This window comes from Varroa destructor, unplaced genomic scaffold, assembly GCF_002443255.2.
Source record: "Varroa destructor unplaced genomic scaffold, Vdes_3.0 BEIS01000004.1, whole genome shotgun sequence".
Classification (NCBI taxonomy): Eukaryota; Metazoa; Arthropoda; class Arachnida; order Mesostigmata; family Varroidae; genus Varroa; species Varroa destructor.
In genome coordinates this window covers 40,340,835-40,361,118 of record NW_019211457.1, presented here as the reverse complement: position 1 = coordinate 40,361,118, position 20,284 = coordinate 40,340,835, and the positions used below count along the sequence as shown (strand labels likewise).

At 38.6% G+C, this 20,284-nt stretch overlaps 1 protein-coding gene and 1 long non-coding RNA gene across 8 annotated transcripts in view; one reads left to right on the top strand and one right to left on the bottom strand.

Annotated features, from left to right (window-relative positions):
• Positions 1-4,272, bottom strand: LOC147756196 (uncharacterized). The gene is made up of 2 exons (XR_015326854.1): positions 2,799-4,272; positions 1-2,267 (listed from the first exon to the last, which is right to left on the bottom strand). It is a non-coding gene; the product is annotated as an uncharacterized LOC147756196 (long non-coding RNA).
• A 13,111-nt stretch (positions 4,273-17,383) lies between these two features.
• The window catches only part of LOC111249245 (uncharacterized), a 31,682-nt gene continuing 28,781 nt past the window's right edge, over positions 17,384-20,284 (top strand). For 3 of the 7 annotated variants that reach the window (XR_015325603.1, XM_086985964.1, XM_086985963.1), the window contains exons 1-3: positions 17,389-17,886; positions 18,597-18,683; positions 19,000-19,071. Coding sequence is in view for 5 of the 7 variants with exons in the window: in XM_086985964.1 (XP_086842090.1) it covers positions 17,808-17,886; positions 18,597-18,683; positions 19,000-19,071 (238 nt within the window). In the remaining 2 variants the exon portion in view is untranslated. Of the gene's footprint in view, positions 17,887-18,596; positions 18,684-18,999; positions 19,072-20,284 lie in introns of all 7 variants that reach the window. The other 4 variants (XM_086985967.1, XM_086985966.1, XR_015325604.1 and 1 more) reach the window with 4 other exon arrangements.

The following is a 20,284-nucleotide window of genomic DNA, read 5'->3' as shown; positions in this document are numbered from 1 at the left end:
TGAGAGATATGTTTCGTTTTATTATCACTCAGTAAATTACACTGTTAATTACTCAAAACACGCCTGCCCCCTTTTCTTGCGTTGTGATACTAGTTAGCTGTTAGATAGGGCGTAAGTAAATGGCCTTGTCCTACGATAAATCGCATACGGTGGTGACAAGTGCCACCCAAGCAAAGGCATTGGCAGTTCCGTACATCAGTATAATAACTGGGATATAATCTTCCATTTCATCAATAATTTTACCGTGCAATTTCTACCAGGCCAAACTACAACGATGGTACACATAGGTCACCTAACGCTTTATGCAGAAAAAAGGCCTGTAAATGTGCGCTATGCCTCTTAGCATGTTTTCGCCGTCACTATTTAAAATAATTATGTCTCATGTATTTAAATAATTTAAATACAGGAAATACAATTAATGTTTTATATATTGACTGCTATGCTAAATTCTATAACTAGTTAAGATGCTTGTAAAATATTTTAGGGCCATATATAGTCTCCCAGAATGTTTCGCTCAGCTATAAAAGAAAAATAGATAAAAGCGTATTAGTTGCCGAGTCCTAAACTGTAGGCTTTGACAACTTTTTTTATCTAGCTTCTATCAGGCTACAAGCCTTCTCACATTTACGTGTAAAATGCACCTTTCAAACCAGATTTTACCTCATTTTGCTGAGAAGGGACAACGTTTAATAATTTAAAAGAAATATAACGGCTTCATTTAATTGTTACCTTCTATATTGAGCGTTGGATTCTAACGACTAAAGGCGTTCTGCAACCAGGACTCGACCGGAGGCCTGTCTTTTCATTCAGAAAAGTTTATTTACAATGTATGTGATTAAACTGAGTAATTAAAACGAGTCTTTAACTCTAAACATCTCGCCGAAAGCTTATCGGCACTGGAGGTAATACAACTGTATTAAAACTAAAAGAGATTACCACTATGGAAAAATGGTAAATATTCATAAAATAGATATCGTAGGCGACTTGATAAAAAAAATGTACAAATCCAGGGAGATTTCGGCGATTACGAGAGCATGTGTCTCTAACCCTACAAAAAGAAAGAAAAAATAAAAATTTACAACGGGCCAGGGTATCGTAATCGTTCCATTTTTAATACAAGGTACCCTGTGCTTGAAATTTAAATTGAGACCTTTTAAAGAGTGAACCATCGATAGCTTACACGATAAAATAATCGCTGATGCAAACCGGAGGGACGGGTCATGTTAAGCTGCAAACGATGTGGACCAGCCTGTTCCGATAAAAACACTGGAGAATCTTGAAACTATTGCAGTCATTGCGTTCAGGAGCTTTGAGTTTGACACTTCAGTGACGACTTGTTCATGAGACATGTCTAGTAACGATAGCAATGTGGTATCGTCTACGAATCTAAATTTTTGACTCCATCTTTAGTAACTTTAGCACCATGTAGAGTCTTGTCGAGGTGAATCTAGCTCCTAAAATGCACGTTAAATAATAATAATAACAATATATTAACTGTTTTTACCAGCATTCCTTCTCTTTACGTTACCGCGTATCTATTGCATAACATGTAGATAGATGTAGATAAAAACCAGCGTAGCTAGTGACTTGAGCAATCACAGCATCTCAAAAAACATGTTTAGAGTATTTTTTTTTTTGTTAATTCTTTTTTAGATTATGCTGTTTTGTGCTAAATGCCACGCCTTGATGCGTGGAGTGTGTCCACGCAAGGCTCAAATGGTAAGTATCATTGTTTGCTGCTCTAATGAGCTAACGCTATTCCGTCGTCCAAAAACGCTATTAGATCACAGCGACATTCGAAAGATCGTTTGTAAGACTTCTCGAGCAGCGCCAATAATTTCTTTTGTACTTCCTAGTAAAGTCTGGGGGGTATCTGAGGTATTAGACAAAGCCATCGAATTTGCATTGCCAATAGCATTCAATGTTCCTCTAGCACGTGATCGAGTGGCTCAGTAGGCTTCGTTGCTTACGGTAAAAGCCTACAGCAAGATTTTTAGGCGAATTTAAATACATCTTCAATCTGTTCAAGATATTTGAGGTAGGCGCCTGTCAATACTAAGGTTCCCAAAAGAAAAAGAATCCAGTCTGATTTGAGCTTAAAATACCTATACATAATAAAGCTCGTTTCAAGTCAAGATGGAACGAACAATGTCAGTCATTTCATTTTCTTCAGCCTGTATGCTATCAACGATAGCTTGTAAAGCCGATCTGAGATCTCGTACATGTTTCTGGGCTCCGGCAGCTGTGCGTACATCTACGTTGTAGGCCTGCAAATAAACGTTTCTACTATAAACATTCAACGTAGTGGTTATACACAGCATCTGTGATTTATGCTATATTAAAAATGTAAATTCGCAGCTAAATTAACGATATATATTTCGGTACAATTTATTATTATCGGGATTTATGAACTACGATTTCTCTCTGATATCATCTAATAGCAGGGATCTAATGGAACAAGTTGCATAAGTATAGCAAAAGTACAGGTTCAGTGTTTTCGGCACCTAAACCTACAACGCCTTTCGGATAGGGAAATCATATCTCTTTGAAAATTACCAGATCGAATTGGTTAACTCGAATTTTCTTTGCGAATAGCCCCGATCTAATAATATGCCGACTGTTAATCTATAAGAACACATTTGTGGACTGTGTGGACAAATCCACAGGGGCATCCGTGCGTTCAGCAGTTTCATGCCCCATAAGGAATATGAGTTATAGTATGAAAAAAAAAATAAAAACTAGACGAAAATGTGCCATTTTAAGGTTACGCAAAGCAGTATAGATAAAAAATCACGTACGTATCATGTAGAAGCATGATGAAACAATTTTTTTGGTTCAGTGTATTCATCAGACTGTTAATCTTGCGCACATGTTGAAATTTGAAAGTATAATATAAGCTGATGGACTTTATTAAAAGTTCACGTATAAGCAGCGTAGTAAATAGTCGATCTTATTGATACGCGTGATATGTACATCCGCGTTGGTAGACTCGAACCCGAGACGGCTCGCTAGACTTTGCATCCGTCTTTTGACTGTCTTCTGTCTGCCTAATCGCATCATCATTAAAATTTTAGGTATATATAAACTGTATTCAATGAGGCTCTACTATTTGTTAATAACGAATAGAGCTTCTTCATCATCAATCTACTACGATGATATTGGATTTTTGAGTCCGTCGTTGGATATTTCATCGTAAGTATGGCTCTTAAGTGCTGAAGTTCGAAATTGGTTCCCGTCAAACCATTAAGTAGTAAGTTGTTCGCCCTCGAACGCGCACTGCTTAGCTAGAACATACGAGTTTGTAGGTATACGAGCATAACATGTAAACGTTAACAAATCGAATTTGTTGAACCTTTTTCAACCTCCACTATAGTTTCAGTTTATTACGTCCTGTATTGCCGCAACGAACAGCGATCTTAACATAACTGGACACCTACACCGTTGCTTTTTTCATGCCTTGCTGGCTTTGTCAAAGTCTAGATAGCTAGACCGTATCAGCAGATAGCGAGATTTCAAGCGCACTCGAGAATTTTACGTATTACACGCAGCATAGCTGACCTATAGCTAGTTCAGGTCGATCCTTGATAAACTTCAGCTCGATATTTAATTTACCTATTGCATCATGCATACTGCAGACGAACTAAGGCGTTTGAAGCCCGCCCGAAAATCGTTTTAGGGTCGCACCTGTGGACCTTGCGAGAAATATAATAACCAGATGTTCTGCAACGTCGGCCATCTGGCGTTACAATGTCGGTCGACTTTAGCAAAATGCCATTGTTAAAGGCGAAGCAGTAAAGCAACTAGGGCAAAGTATAATATGAGAGCAAGCGGTTGTTCTTAGCAAAAAATTATTTCCCAAAGAAAGACTCCCATGTCTTCTCAGCCGGCCGTCCACTATAGGTGTAAAGCAATGCAAACAAGTGCAAGACCTTCAAAAAAGGAATGAAATTTAGGTTAATGATGTAGACTTTGAAGCTGCATGAAACAAGTAAAAAACACCAGCGATTTATTATTTAGCCGGCAAGCTAAACAGAGTAGCAAGACGGTTGGTATGACGTAGAATGTTCGAGAGACCACAACATCCTACACCTCTAGCTACTCTGTAGACCTGTCGCCTTCGAAGAGCAATGGACGTCAAGATAGTAAAAAGCAGCGTTGGTAGATGAACAACCACAGAAGGACGCGTAAAAAGGAAATCACCACTGCAAAAATCTACTCTCATCTGTTCTGTTACTGGTGTCGTCAACTTTTGCATATGTCGGCTTCCCTGTATCTACGAAACCGCAGCTGACGTTGTCTTTTACCTTTCGAAATTCTGCTCAGTAAACTGCTTTGCAGTCAATGCAGCGCTCTACATCTAGCGACCTAGCACTACGAAACTCATTGAAGACGGCTGCGTCGTAGTGAAGAGTTTAAGCAATACCGTACGGGCAACATCAAAGTGATTTAATCACCAAGTTTTTGTAGATCTAATGTGGAGATCAGACCCGATGGTCAGGCTGGATTTTACCTAAAGCAAAAATAAAAACAATTTCAATTGTTTTTTCATATCTACTTAACCCCGAACCGACTCGGATCTGCATTTAATCGCACCGTCGGCTGGTAGAAGTGGTCGAATCAAAAGCTTGTCAGATGGCTGCCTTTTTTTAACCCTCGGACCCCAAAAAGATTACAGGACAAATTGAATATCGGTGGTATTGATTTTGCTAGACCATTATCAGATACGACCCGGGCAATGGCGGAGCTGTGCAATAACCTAACGAGCGAATTTGAAATACTAACTAATGACACCGCTTAGTCGTTCAACTGTGTCGATATTGGCGAACAGTATCTAAACTTCGTAGCAGCAGAAGCTGATTCCAACTTCAACCTCGTGGAGAAACTGATCCAATGCTTTTGATTGACATTAAACAAGGGCAGAAAACATTCATCAGCTCTGAAGGACGCTAGAACAATTGTATTGAAGAAAAAGCTAACTGAATGCGGCGGTTGCTGGGTAAAAGTTCACAGCGTTTCTAAGTCGAGTGAGCTAGTCCGCCATATTTGTTTTCAATTGAAAAACAGAAGTAAATGAAAGCGCGAAGGTACTAGTTTAGCGAAGGGTGAATAGCTAACCTTGAACAGCCCGATATGTTTATCGATCAGCGATAACCCCCGAAAGGGTGTCTACATGTAGATCATTTTGAGAGGCAAAGAAATTATGTCGGTAGTAGTTACCATGATGTTATACTGTCAAGCAACTTTGCCGTGGGCGCATCATGCATCCACGGAAGGAAACGGACCAAACACAGCGCGAAACACACACATATAGATTGGTAATTTTTACTGTGAATGAGCGAAAGCTGAGTACCAGTTGTATATAATTAATATATATTATAAACTGTAAATGAAGCTGGCGTTTTGAAATCTACTTTTGCATTATAGTAATGGTTCTATACGATTTTCGTCTGCTTGGATACTAATGCGACATTTAATAAATTAGGTGCCGCTTGATTCTGTTGTCTTTGACCTGAGTTATGTTCTGCATCGAGACAGAGGCGTGAGATATAATGTGATTAGATAAGCTACGCATTACAGCTGGATAACATCTGTGTTGGAGTATGCTACAGGGCTTAAGACGATAAAAACAAATTGAATCTCTAAGCTTTTGACAATCATATGGGGCGGAAAATACAATTTTTTGACCATCGACCTCCTTCTCCACGCACTGATAGTATTAAACACCGTTTGCATACCAAATGGGAGTTCTATCCTGAATTAATTGAGGGTAAAGGGCTGGTAGGAGGAAAAGTAGAAATCATGATCTATGACAATCTATTCCTTTGAGGTAGCACTAGGAACGATACTTCTACGTCACCTGGAGGTGCATTACCTAACCCATTAGTTTTTTCTGGGTCTATTTATAGTAGCTTCAAGGAATCGTCGTACCCATTCATCGATCGCTAGCCTAACGTATCGTGACGAACGAATTGACGCAGATTTTTGCGTCATTTCAATTCACCTAGGAACCCATTGAAAGGAATACGATAGCGAATTTCGATGGACCAATATACCCAGTAACTTGCAGTTGGCTTTGCTTTTGTATTTGGTATAAATCGTAGGTATGAATATTTTCGGCAAACTTAGCCGTTAACTTTGGTTGGGGTTCGACCTAATAATAATAATAATAATCAACTGTTTGCTTAGGGGGTCCGTGCGATAGGACGGTGTGTCCTTAAGCTTTTTAGAATGAGTGTTTCACTTGAATGCACCCATTTTTGCGATGTACTAACATCAATGTATAATTTATAGAAGAAGGAAAACAGTACAACTATGGCTACATTCGAGAATAAATGCAACAGCTTCCATAGCACAATTAGGCATAGAACCTTTCATTAAAAGAAAGATGTAAAAAATAGGTAGGGCATAGGCTAGCATCCACTGATGATAGAAGTGCAAGTTCTAGGATTAATTAAATAACTTGAACAGCTAAGTACATGCCGTATGATCAGGTAGGTGGCTGACAACTTGATATCTGATTAATCATTCATGCTTCCTTTGAGATCCGTCATCAACCTTTTGAACAGTTCTTGCTAAGGCTGCAATAAATAGGTCGCTTAAAGCTCTACTCAGATAATTCGGAATAAATTACCTAAAACACGATACAAATGACTTTTTTTCAAGATAACCGTACTTCCGATAGTCGAAAATGATGTATCGGATGCTTTCGCATGTAATAGGATTTTCGAATAGAATCAAAGCTTTAGCAGCTTGAGATAGCAGTAAATTAAATTTAACTATAGGCGTGTCATTTTTAGACTTGTAGCTCATAATTTAACCGATTAAAGATAGATCGAAGATGTGCCATAAACGCATCCGTACACCTGATTTAATTATTTCAGCTGAGCCAAAAATCTCCTATGCGGAAAGCAGGAAATATTCGAACAAATCAAAGTAGCGTCTCAGCCAGCATCTGTACCGTAGATAATTGTTTCGTACTAGTTTAAAAGCCAATTGGTCTCGCCACTTAAGCCCCCAACAGCATTATGATAAGATGTCAAAAGCAGCCCATTAGATGCAACATACGTCGGCTTCAACAGGTAGCTATGTGACAGCCTTGATGATAATGGTTTAGTTGTGAAACTTCGATAAGATAGACTAAGTGTACGCTCTTTGCACGCTAGAAGTTGCGCGAGTTTGTCGAATAAATTTGGCCTCGTTTTCAACGCGTAGATCATGGATGTTCACTTATCTTACAAACAAAAGACCTTATCGTCCTGTTGCACAAACCTAACTTCTTCTAACTTCCATCAGCTGGCTCTTTACCATTTTTCTGCCTCGCGGATGTAGTGCCAGCTGGAGTGCCGTCGGTCATGACAGTTAAGCAATTAACTGACTACAAGTAAGGCATTTTCTTTCGTTTGAAATTTTTCCAAATGCATGTAATTGCATTTCGCCACACGGTCCTACGTGTCGTTCCTGCTCCAGGGCTGACCACGTCAGTCTCATGCACTACCCACGGTCTTGCATCGTGCAGCATAAGGCGGGATGAAGGTGACACTAGACAATGGTGCTATTACTAGTACTTGTAAATATTAGGGCTAGATACGGCTGTTATAATCCTATTAAATAAGTTCACTGGTAAGTGCTATTGAAACATATGGAGAAGACACCGTACCCATATGCAGCGAAATGTGAACGTAAGCAAGAACAATAAAGCGTTTCCTTTTCAGTGCACTGTTGATGACCGGTCCCTGTGTAAACGGCCTTCTGTGATTTACGTTTTTATGTGGGGCGCTGGGGATCGTTTTCTGATTAATGTAATGACGGCACGCAATGGCCCTTGAATCACTTTTTACGTGACAGCATCGGTCAGACCTTTGGCATATACAGGTAAAAATAATGGCGCTATCAAACATAACCTATCCGATCCTGATGAATTTTACTGTAAATATATTTATTATACTACATTACGAATTATTCAATCGGGTATTGTATAATCGCAATTCAGCAAAGTGGCCAAGCAAAAAAACTATCAGACTGCATTAGGGTGTACGTATTCAGCGGTTGTATTCACTTCTTTTATAACACTGGTCCTTTCGAGCGAGATGCGTCTCCACCCATGATTAATGAATGAAACTGGCGGTACCATAGCCAGACGTGTCCTTTGAGCGTGCCGTAGTAATAAGTTCTATAATTGCTAATATGTACATAAAAAATCGCCAAGGCTGTTACCGAAGCGTATCAGCCAGCACCTATTCAAGCTTATCATAACATCAGCTCAGAACTGTTTTTGCTACGAAAACGTTATTATATCAGCGTATGTGGGAAGATTTATACGACTTTTCTGTTTGAAACTGAGGCTCTTTACGGAGTGCGGGCTTCTTTTAAAGACTTATTATAGAGGCTCAGGAATGACCAGGTAAGTGCCATCATTTCCACACGCCATGCTAGCGTCGTATGAAAGACAGTCCAGCCCGGGAATCGCTACCCACGTGAAAAAGATTTTTTATTGGGTTTGTATTGGACTAAATTTATTCACACCGTTAATTGGGTCTATTATCTCCGGTCTTAGGCTTTTATTGAGTCAAGCTCAAACCAAAACGAGGCAACTGATAACGTATTGCAAATTTTCGCCATAACCAAAAAAAAAATGGGGACATATATCCATATCGGCTCTAACAGGGGCGGTATCTAGATCTAGTAAGAAACCTAGACAGAGAGCAGTTGACTTAAAAGCTGTACTGTGGAGAAGCCCAAAGAAACCATAAACGAATACGGCTTTTGTACAAAAAGTAGACTTTAAACAATGTTTATAGACCTAAAAAAGGGCCCGCTCTGCCACAACATATTCAATTTGCAGTAACCGTTAGATTCTCGAGATTTTCAGCGCAAAATGACTTTATCTCTGCTCAGTTAGTAGATTAATTTAAGCGTTACAAATATTAGTATGCTAGTAACATTCTGGCGTGGCCAATAGGTGCACTAAATGAAGTACATATTTTTCCAATAAGGTCTTCAAAAGTAGGTTGTAGACTTTTTATTTCCTATTTTTATTAACTTTTGGGAAAAACACATCACCTCGAGTCATTCTCATTCCAAGTAGCGAAACAAAATCGTTCTGGGTAAATCTGCTACCAAATACTTCGCTTAGCTTACTCGATCGTTGCTATATAGATCTATGTCCTCAGTTCCATCCGCGGCAGCGAAAAAAAAAATTGTGAACATGTTAAAAGAAACTTAAAGTATGTTCAAAGCAAATCAAAAGGATCGTGGATCAAAAGGATTCATTCAACTTTAGAAGTTTCCTCATATCCGCAACTCAGCAAGTTCTCCTCTGAGATCTTTAAGGCCTGCCGAAAGAAGTTCTGTGCGTCTCAAGGGTCTAGTGATTATCGTGCCGGATCATCTCTGCAACCTTAACATTGTAAGAACATGCTGTCAAATTCGAATCTTAAATGGGCCTTATAATATTGACACTGTAACCTGCGAAGTTACAATGTCTCCTTCAATAATAAAGTTATCTGACCCTAAATTGCAAAATTGTTACAAATGCTGGAATCGTTGAAGTAATTTTTCCCTTAATTTGTAATAAAGTGCATTTATAAATCAACGAAAACCTCTGCACGGTTTTCAATTTTGCCAAATAAAATAACCTTGTACTGAAGTGTTTTTGTAAAAATTGCATCAGACATTGCTCGTGTTTCGTTAGCTGTGAGCAGACAATGGTCTTTCAACGATACTTTCGTGTTCTGTTTGCGGAATTCGATAGTTACGTAGGAATAGGCTTCGTGGGGTCTTGTTTTACGCTCCTGCTCCACAAGTTCGACAAATGTTCAGAGTTCCCAGGGCATGTATAAGGTACAAAACCCACAAATTAAACATAAATGTTGATTTATGACCTAAAAACAGACTGGTAAGCTGTTTCAATAGTGTTCTATTAAAGGGCACGCCTATTCCATAATTCATAACTTGTTTAAGAACGTCAAATTATTACATTGCCCAGTTTATTCATTAGCAATAAGCTTTGCGTGTTCAATTACGCATGTTACGTAGAGCTTATGTCGATAACAGGACTTGAGGGTCACTCGTTAGTAGTTGCCACTTTAGCGAACTCTACGGCTAATTGACAGAGGTATTCTCGTATATCCTGTGATGTTCTGTGAGTCACTTAGATGTCCTGTGAGTTCAACGCGACCCAGTTTTGGCATTCTGATCCTATTCGCGGTGATTCATACCGACTGTAAGATAAGTAATAATGAAAATGTGTTACCAATCGTTTTTCCACCTCACGATAGTCTTACAAAGCTTTCAATAGAAACGTAGTGTTTTGAAGTATACGAAACCTATCTGTCAGTTCCTTTCAATTCCTTCTCCTCCCTTATGTTGGAGACCATATACAAATACTACGGCTTTAATTTTCTTTAATTTTTAAGCTTTCCTATCCACTGATGAAATTAACCTCGTTCCAGATCCAGAATTACCCAGTCGAGTTAACAAAGCTGGTGGCACAGTTCAAGTGACAAAGTACGACGCAATTTAAATCACTCTACAACACAAAACAGATCGCAGGTACCAAACTGGATCCCGTTGCATAGCCTATAATATAAAGGCTCTAATAACTCTGGTAGCAATATATAATGCTCTATTTCCAAAAGGATTTGTTCCCAACAATACATTCTCAGTAAAAGGTGTCTGCGCAGCGACCTCGGTCGGCTGACAAAGGCGTCCAAATTCAATGCGTCATAAACCTGAAGTGTTAGGACACTGCGGGCTAATTATGAGTCCTATTTGCAAGGACAGTGAATCGGACCTAATTACGTGGATCCCGTTTCTGCTAGATATTTTATCAGTACAAAAGGCGGATTTATCCGGATGAAACAGAGAGCAGTAATTGCGAGAAGGCCTAATGAACACTGCTACTACTTAGCTCACTCCACGAATCTGAACTTGTGTTTTTTTCCCTTCGCTTAATTAAGTGTTTTTAGATTATCCAGCTACTTCGTAAGAGGCTTTCCTTCGATGCCTGATAATATACTATCTTGGAGGATGCCGAGTAACATCCATTTTAGATGCATTTGTTATAACTAATGACGTTTTTTTTTTGCGTCCAATTATCATATATTTGTATGAAGTATTATTTCTATATTCATGTGTGGTCGAATAAAGGGAATATTAATTATCTATGTTATCTAATCAATGGGCTTTGTAGTGATCTTTGATTGTTAAAGGCGAACTTAATAAGGTAGATTACAGCGCCGCATAAAGGTACAACCCCACAGATGCCACCTGGTGGCGCGACAACTCTCGCCACAATTACACCAATTAGACACTTAGCTATAAGAAAAGTTACGGAACTCGTCATGAGGATGCCACAAAAAGCATTTGAAAACAAACGCAGTGTTCTAGAAGTAATGCAGCTCCATAGACTGCGTTTTTTTGAACACACTTAACTATAACGTGGTTATATAAGTAGGGGGCATTGTTGATGGTAACCTCTAAGTTTAACTCATTCTTACGATTATGGGGAATATCCTAGAATAATTGTCTGTAGCATTTTATCGACACGGTTGAAACATTAGTTATTATGCATTGGAAAGCCGTTTACCACCTATAAAAAGTTGCTACTTACGGAGGACTCCTTTAGGTTGCCTGATGCACATAAGACTGCAGCCAAAAGATTCTCACTGAGATCAGCTTGGTAGTTTTTTTTTTTATATGGAAGTAATTATAATTTTTTAGTGTTAGTTGTACTGTTGAATTGTTTTTCCTTATAAAGCGTTAAGCAAAAAAAAAAAATTAGCTTTTTACTTATAGGAGAACAGAAGATTTATAAAAAAGAGTATATGTGCGTTCAAGTTGAGTCAAGCGGTTCGTATGTTTCTGTCAGAAGCAGCGGCATATATAAAATCGTAAAGGGATCTCAAAAAGTGGTATGGTGATTTCTTGTGGGCTCCAGTAAAGCACCTTACTATCTGTATTGGCTTTGTAAATTGCTACCACAGCTCTTGTACGTTCTTGTATTGGCTTACTGAAATAGTAGATTAGTGACATCGCTAAACCCGTATCTTCCGTAGAAAGCTAGGTGTCGTTTTGATTCTTATCACAAAAATATCTTTGATATTTTTACCTATCTTTCATGTTGACTAGGGCCTTACAGATCGTATAGCTTAAAATAACCATAACTCATAGGGAAAGAAACATAAGAACAGCTTCCAAACGAATATAGGTCCTCAGTGGAGGCCATTCACGATGCATCAAAGCTTTTAGAGTAATTCTGGGTTGCGGGCGCGGTTTTTCTCAGCGGCATCACATGAAAGGAAGAGCGGCTAAACTACGAAAGACAACGACAAGTCTGAAGATCTCAAACCTTTAGGAAGAAGAGCCGTGAACTGGATTTTGCCAATTTAGCCCTACTTTAAGGTTTAAAACTAATGCGATAAGCGTTCTGTGCGGTTAATAAGTAACTCTTCTTTACTTTATGGGATCACCATCAACGACACCGAGGAATGGGTGCCTTTTAGGCTTAATGGTTATTCCACTGTCGGATCTCAGTCTCAATCATTTGAGGAAATGTGTCGGGTGTGCCAGACGCTCTGTAAAAGCACTTCCCAAACCTTCTTAGAAAATTGTTTTCAGACTGATGCCCAGATCGACGCCGAGATCCTACAGCTTCGCGATCTTGGTCCACGTCTGTGGTAGTGCCTGGGATTTCTCATGGATGGTGAAGAACTTTTGTGCCTTAATCTGATTGACTAAACATGTTTCCGGCGCCAATTGGTGTGGCGTAGCGTGGGGAGCTGATGCGCACTCCTTCGAGTGCGTTCACTTCGTAACCACTAACTAACAGGCGTGCAGAGAGAGTAGTCCAAATCTCTGCTGCTAGAAATATATAGCCCAAAACATAACAAAATAGGAGAAATAGTATGTAAATAGAAGATAACTAACATAAAATATTATTGTTACTATTCTCGTTAATAATTATATATATATATATATATATATATATATATATATATATATATGTATGTAGTAAGATAAATAGCTGTCTGTATGGTTATCGTGCCGTTCGATAATTACATTGGAGAAGCTTTAAATAACTCCAGCAAAATACATCCCAATTAGGTTTTTAATGCCAAAGGATCGTTGATACTTACATCATAAAAATAATAACTGAAGGTAAACAAATCTTTAGGGATTTGTGAGTTCTTCCAACTTCCAAATTTGGGCTTTGTGGGAACTTTATATAACCCCGTCAGAACGTTTTACACCTTCGAACTTATGTTATACCGCGCAAAAAAAACGTTCAACCTCTCTTGAAAACAGCTCAACGAATACTAACAACTATATGGCATATCAGGATATTTCCTAGAAAACGAAGGTTGGGATGATGGCATGGTTTTCGCTTTGCAGTTCGTTGAATGGCCAGCTTTTCGCGTGTCTGCAGTATAATTAGGCTTATAATGATGATCATGACTAATTATTATATTAGTTTATTATTTTTCGTTTATTTAGGCGCAATGACTTGCTACAACAAATTTTATAAGAAAATAACGTTTAGTTAAAACAGGCGAGCAATATTGAAGCTTATTAGTCGTATCGAAGCTGTGCTAAGAAATGTATAAGCTAATAAAAGGACGTTTTCCGTAGATTTGAAAGTTTTTTAATAATCATATGTTTATTCGTTGGGCGGATTACGTTATTTCTTGAATAGGTTCTAGCTCTGTTAAAACGCTACATGTGACCATTGGTTACGAGAGACGCCATCCAGATGACAAGATTAATACTCGATTCAATGGGAAAAGGTATTGTTCAACTTTCCAAACTTTGTTGACATATATATATATATATATATATATAGTATCCGCTTGAGTTAGATCTTAGCAGTCAGAAACCATGCCTTTAATCTGCAAAATGTTCCGCAGCCGTTGGTGTCCTGAAAAAAAGGCCGAATCCTATACGTTACATTTAGCCTTACAGTGTACATTTATATGCATGTCAAAGCAGCCTATATTCATTACTGGTATATTAAGTTCATCTACTGGACAAGATGAGAGATTTCAAAAGTTACATGGTGAAGCAATTATGTTATGTGGCCATTTGTGATTTGCTTTTCTTCTTTCAGTTCCAGCCAAAAGAAACTGTCCCCTTTAATTATATAGCTATTTAGATTTATTAACTTGATCTTGGACAGAATCCACACGTGAAGCTAGGAGATCCCTGATGCTGTTACGCTGCTCTGCTTTTTTTTTTTTCCTCTTGGTCCTTATCAATTTCGACTTCATCATCATCATCATGGGAAATACAGTTGCGATCCATTTGAAGGAAAACTAACATCTTAAATATCGTATGACCTTCGGGATGGCTAGCCATGAACAACCAATCGAAAAATGTGATCCACTGCTTATTATACGTTTATTGATGGGTGGATACTCGTAGAGATGAAGCGTGTCTCCTGTTAGAAAGCATCCCTATAGCGCTCATAACAAATGGTCGACAGTGTTTTTCTTATGGTAATTTGTATCTAATGGAACGATCGTAATCGTAGCAGTACCTCACGTTTTGATTGCGACTCGCTTATACAAATCTTGTATTATCTTTGTATATCGTTTGTATATATGTTTGTATTATCGCGTCATTTTCCACAGTAACTGATGTCTCTCGAAACTTGGTCGCTAACAAAATGATACTATGGCCGTAGTCTACGTTCGAGAACGGAACGTGGCCTGTCCCCTACTATCCTGACAAACAAGCCCAAGCGAAACGGATGCCCGATTCATCTTTATGTATCGACTTTATTATTGGCAGGCGATGTTTGCGATGAACTTGTACATTTGCAGTATCTATAAATTTTGTAATTTCTCTGTCAGTGCCGTGATCACGATTTCTGATAATGCTTTATGCAATATAAACGTAACGTGACGTAAAAAGCAGAACCCATCGTCTAATCGGAAAAAAAAACCAGCGGATCTACGCTGGTTGTGAAAGTAATAAACGTGTTGTGCCTCTCGAGTGACATGTCCAAATCACAGAGGCGCACGAAACCTTGGCCTTCAACGCCCAAAATGGTCCTGCAGACTTTGCGCAGATTATTTTCACTCTCGAAGCAAACGCAATGCTTGAACATAACCAGGATAATAGAAAAATCCCGCTTGTAGTATTGGTTGAAGTTTTTTTTGTCTTGCAGAAATGATAATGCTGAACACCGATTGTCGCTACGGATTGCTCGTATCAATATGGCAATGACACGAAGTTGTATAAAGTTAAGACCAGGCTGTAGCAAACGTACTAGCCTATTTCGTTAAACACCTTAGATTTAACATCTACATAATGGCTTCTATTCGTTTTTTTTTTTAACATAAATTCAGCAAGTAACAAAAACGAGAAGTGTTTAAAAAAAACGTAACGACAACAGTGCCTTTTGCAGTCGAATGCACCTTTCGTAATAGAACGCATTCGCGAATAATAAACATTCGTATATTATACTGAATATAACTAATACAGTGTGTTTCATTAACGATAACGACTTTGTGTATATCTATCCGCTAACACTATACATGGAACGTTACGTGAAACGAATTCTAGTTCAGAACCTATAGGGTAGCTAGGACAATGGCTTGCCCTGCCCAGTAGCTTTCAAGTCGGGGAAGCAACTACGCGTGCTTGATAATAAGTCATAATAGATAAAGCACAATCTTCATTGATTTCTATTAATTTCATTAATTTCTATTACCGACTGTTCTCGTCAGGTAGAACGGCTAGGCAAAACAAAATCATTTGTTTCATCTTTCATCAACGCGTCGCTTAACAGAACCCTTAATAAGACAAACATAACAAAACAAGAATTACAATTTCACGAATTTTTTTTTCAGAAACAGGTACAATTTTATCCGTTTGTAAGAAATTTGTGTTAATTTAGAATTGGTCAAAATCGATACGAAGCTCAAGTGCCATACGTTAAGCAGGATCATACGCTGGTACTTTTTTCCCTCCAACTCGGGAGGATTACTTCTTAGCGTCAACAACAGTTTGAGACCAAATTGGCGGCGACCGAGATCAATCTTAATTAGTGCTTCTTAACTTCCCTATTTGGTATTTCTTGTTCCCTTTTCGGTTGCCTTCGTTTATGACTGAGAAGTTCTTGATTATCAGCCTGGGGGAGGGGGGGAGGAGGCCTAACGTACTCCATCTTCCAGATTCGTCTCAGACGAGTAACAAATAAAGTTTTTGAATTTAACGTGCTACTTTTATCGTTGCAGATGCGTTTGCTTGATATTTCTCATTCTTCAATTTTTATTTTTCGGTTATATAGTATTATTGCAGTCATTTCGAATGTATGACAAAATCTATGCAAACAAAGATAGTTTTGTATTACTTCTAGCAAAAGTACTTGGAATTATGATACAGGAATAGCGTTAAATCTATAAAAAATGACAGAGACTCCTTTATTTTCAGCTAGGAAAGCTCGCTTTGCGGACATGCATTGTTTGGATGCCATGGGGATTGTAGGAGGTTGCTGATTATTATTTACTTATATTACACATTATTATTAAGAGCGCATAGCCTTTTATCTCGGTGGTCAGAATTGTTGTCGAAAATGTTTGTGCCTGTCATTGCGCACTATTTTGATTGCCATTTATCTGCCGCTATTGTTATTTCGGTGGTTCAGGGCTCCACAATAAACTAGGTCATGCAATTCACCCTATAGCATTACTCGATATAAATAGATGACAACAACGTAAATGCTAATTAATAGAAAGGTTCTCTCCAGAAACTGCTTATCTCGGAAAGCATTCTAGCTCGCTGTACGCGGATCGTAACCCCTAGATCCGTCTATTACAAACACAGAAGATAGTAATTTGACAGTGATCGCCACAAATACTAATAAAAGGTTTCCTTGTATAATCTCAAGTCCATGATATGCTACGTATATGTGCTAAGTTACTTCCTTCTAAAGTAATTCTATGGCCGAAGTTCACATGTTCAACTAACCATGATAATCTCCAAGAATGAATAACTTATACTGAATCAAAATATCATGTTAATTATTAAAAATGTATATATATATATATATATATCGCATGCATCGTAAAACAGATGCATAGTAATTGCGAAGAGTCCATCTTCCAATTAGCTGAATACAATTACCAATTACATTCAATCAATAAGACATTAACAACAGCGTAGAGTTGGGCTCACTTTCTAAATGATCCCTGTCCACTTAAACACGGCTGCTCGATGTAATATTATTCAGTCATTTATCCACCCTGCCTAGCTTCAAGCATCCTTATTGAAGACGCACTTTGAAACACTTCCTGCGTCCGCTATGGGTGAGTTACGTTTCTTTTGTTTGTAGGCGTTGGTATGTATGTGTATCTGCGCGCAGATTGGATCGTGTATGTTTTTCGCCTGTCGACGACCCGATCGTGACACGTTTAGATTGGTTGAGAGCTCGATATTCACTACTGACACCCCTACCTGACACTTGCGTCAGGTGCCACCTACTGAGAGTATTCCGAGTCTATTCCAACCCCTAGTAAACGCCTTCTCCCAAATTAAAAGCTAAAAATGAGCGACTGTCTCTCCTCTTCTACAAATGAACGAAACGGACCAATGACGCTAACTGATCCATCCTTCGCTACGATCCAATCTGTTTAACACACGTGCGCCGAAAGGTTGTATCGTATCGAATATCCCACAGAAATATCCGTGAACTGAGCCCTGAACTGAGTCCTGAGTGAGGCAGGGCAGACGAAGTGGTGTCCGTATTTCATATACTATATGTGTCTGAGATTTGGATCGAGTTAGGCCATAACCGTGACAACAAAATGCCAGCTTTGTCGTCAATGTGGCCGTCCCAGCTCCTGTTAGTGGCGATTTTTATTCAACAGACGTGCTTCTCTGCACGTAAGTGAAAGTTTTGTTTTTGTGTTACCTATGTTAACATGAGAAAAAATCAATGATTGCTGTGGAATGGTCGCATACCATGCAGGGGCATAATGCTAAGCACCCTTTGCTTATCGTGCATATTAAAAAGAAACATGCATGGCCAACAAAAGGTGCCTTTCAAAGCTATTTATTTCTGCGTACATATATATCTTTAAATGTCTTCATCTTTAGATGCGTAGTCGTAATATAGGACAATCAGAACGATGAATAAAGGTTGATCCTAATTAACGGATTGATAAGCAACCTGTTCCTTAACAAAGGTGCGAGGACTTTTATGAAAATGGAATTACGAGCGTATCGAAAAAATCCTTTAGAGATCCTAAGCGCCTAAATAGAGGTATGCAACATTTGATGAAATGTAGACAAAATCATACGAATTTCATAATAATTATACCGCATATGAAGATATTGCAGAAAATATTTAACTTCGGTGAATTGTACATCGTATATGAGACATGCTTTGCGTGACTGCCAAAAAGCGTGTCCTCTCGAAAGAGAGTGGCGTGTGTTTACTAAGCAAAACATTTTAAAGATGAATTATTTTTGCAAACATTTTTAAGTATTGAGTCCTGATCAAAGGACTATCCGACTTCTTCCTGTCTGTGCTTTATTTTCCGCCTTTTCCGTCACACACACACCATCTAACGACATCATCGTTCTCGCAACAGAGATGAAGGCTCATTTAGAGGGTGAATTGACGCCCAGGATGGATTTCAGTTTTCAGGGCAGCAACCCCATAAACCACCTCACCGGAGGTAAGTATATTTGTTTCCATCCACGTTTTTATTACAACTCTGCTTTTCGAGACCAGATCTATAGACATGTATCTACAACTAATACGAGACGGCAAGATCTTCGATCGTTTGAAGCATTGGACCAGAATATATAATTAAGACGAGATAAAGATGAGACAGTAAGCAAATTCACTTCGCTCATTGAGTATAATGTAACTGAATTATATTCTTAATTTGAATTAACGGTATTTGGTATTTCTGGTGATGAAGTATCAGTAAGTTAGCTAGGTAAATGACCAAGTCTGCATAAACAGCCTATAACAGATTTCATTTTCAGCTCTTGGGAACAACGTTGCGAACTTATTCAACCCGATGCAAGCTGTTAATGCGGCCTTCAATGCGATCAATGGTGAGTATAGTCTATATGTAAAAAACGAATCGTATATTTATATTGTAAAGCCGTATATACCAGCAGACGAACGTCTCCTGGTTATTACATGATATTAGTTACAGAGGTAGTTAGCTACTAACTTCTCAATTCGGTTCTTATCGATTATAGATGACGCTATTGCTCCTTCAAGCGGTGTGTCCTCCTAAGCCGAAACATCATAGCGCAACTCTCTATTGACAAGTTTGCAAGTTACTAAGCGTATTAGTTATTATGAGAATGTTAGTTACCATGTTCATTTAAATATATTTGGGGCTATAAAATATACACCTCATACTTTTACATGAGCTTGCCTATTTCATCTATGCAATCATTTACTGGAACCCTCTTGCGGCGCTATTCTTCTTGGCTTCAGCTGTTTACGATCTACAGGGCCGGTCATAGTAGAATGTACCCCTCATCGGGTACGGCAATATTTTTTACGCCCTTTATGAATCACCTTTATTGATGAGTGGATGCTTACCAAGAATCCATGAACAGAAAAAGATGTGAAACATTAGCAAAATATTTGCCGTGCGTTAATGATCCTTTTTTTTTTTTTCGATTTAATATGTATATACAGCCTCTAAGAGTCTCTAATACTGTCCTACAGACTTTCCGTTCGAAATCGAACGGAGATGATTCATGAAACAGATCAGTTTCTCAATGAATACTGTTAGATACGTTTCTTTTGTATGTACCAAACTTATTTTTTTGTTCGGAGTTAATGTCATGTATTGGCTAAACGCCTATTGATTGTGAAGAGCGTACCACGGTACGCAAATCACAGACGGATGGGGCATGCTCGTAACGCGCTTAGACGTGAACGGGGCGGCATTTTCCAGGGGAGCGTCGTAAGTATCTTAAGGAAGCGACCGCTGATCACGAAGTGTCGATTAGAATATTGACAATGACTTGACAACTATTATTCAGAGCCTCTTGATAAAGTATTTGACATTCGTATGATGGACAACATGGCACGATATGGTTAACAAGGAAGCGGAGAAACTTATAATCAGCAAAACGATCACCGGAGTTTAACTACCAATAATTCACCATCATAACGATGTCTTTTTTACTCAAGAAGAGTATTCTTATATCGCGAAATGTCGAATTCAGGTTTTGTCGGCGCTTTTGCCACAAATAAGCAGAGTGTTAGCAATCGCAAGCTAAATATCCTATTTTTATACAGTTG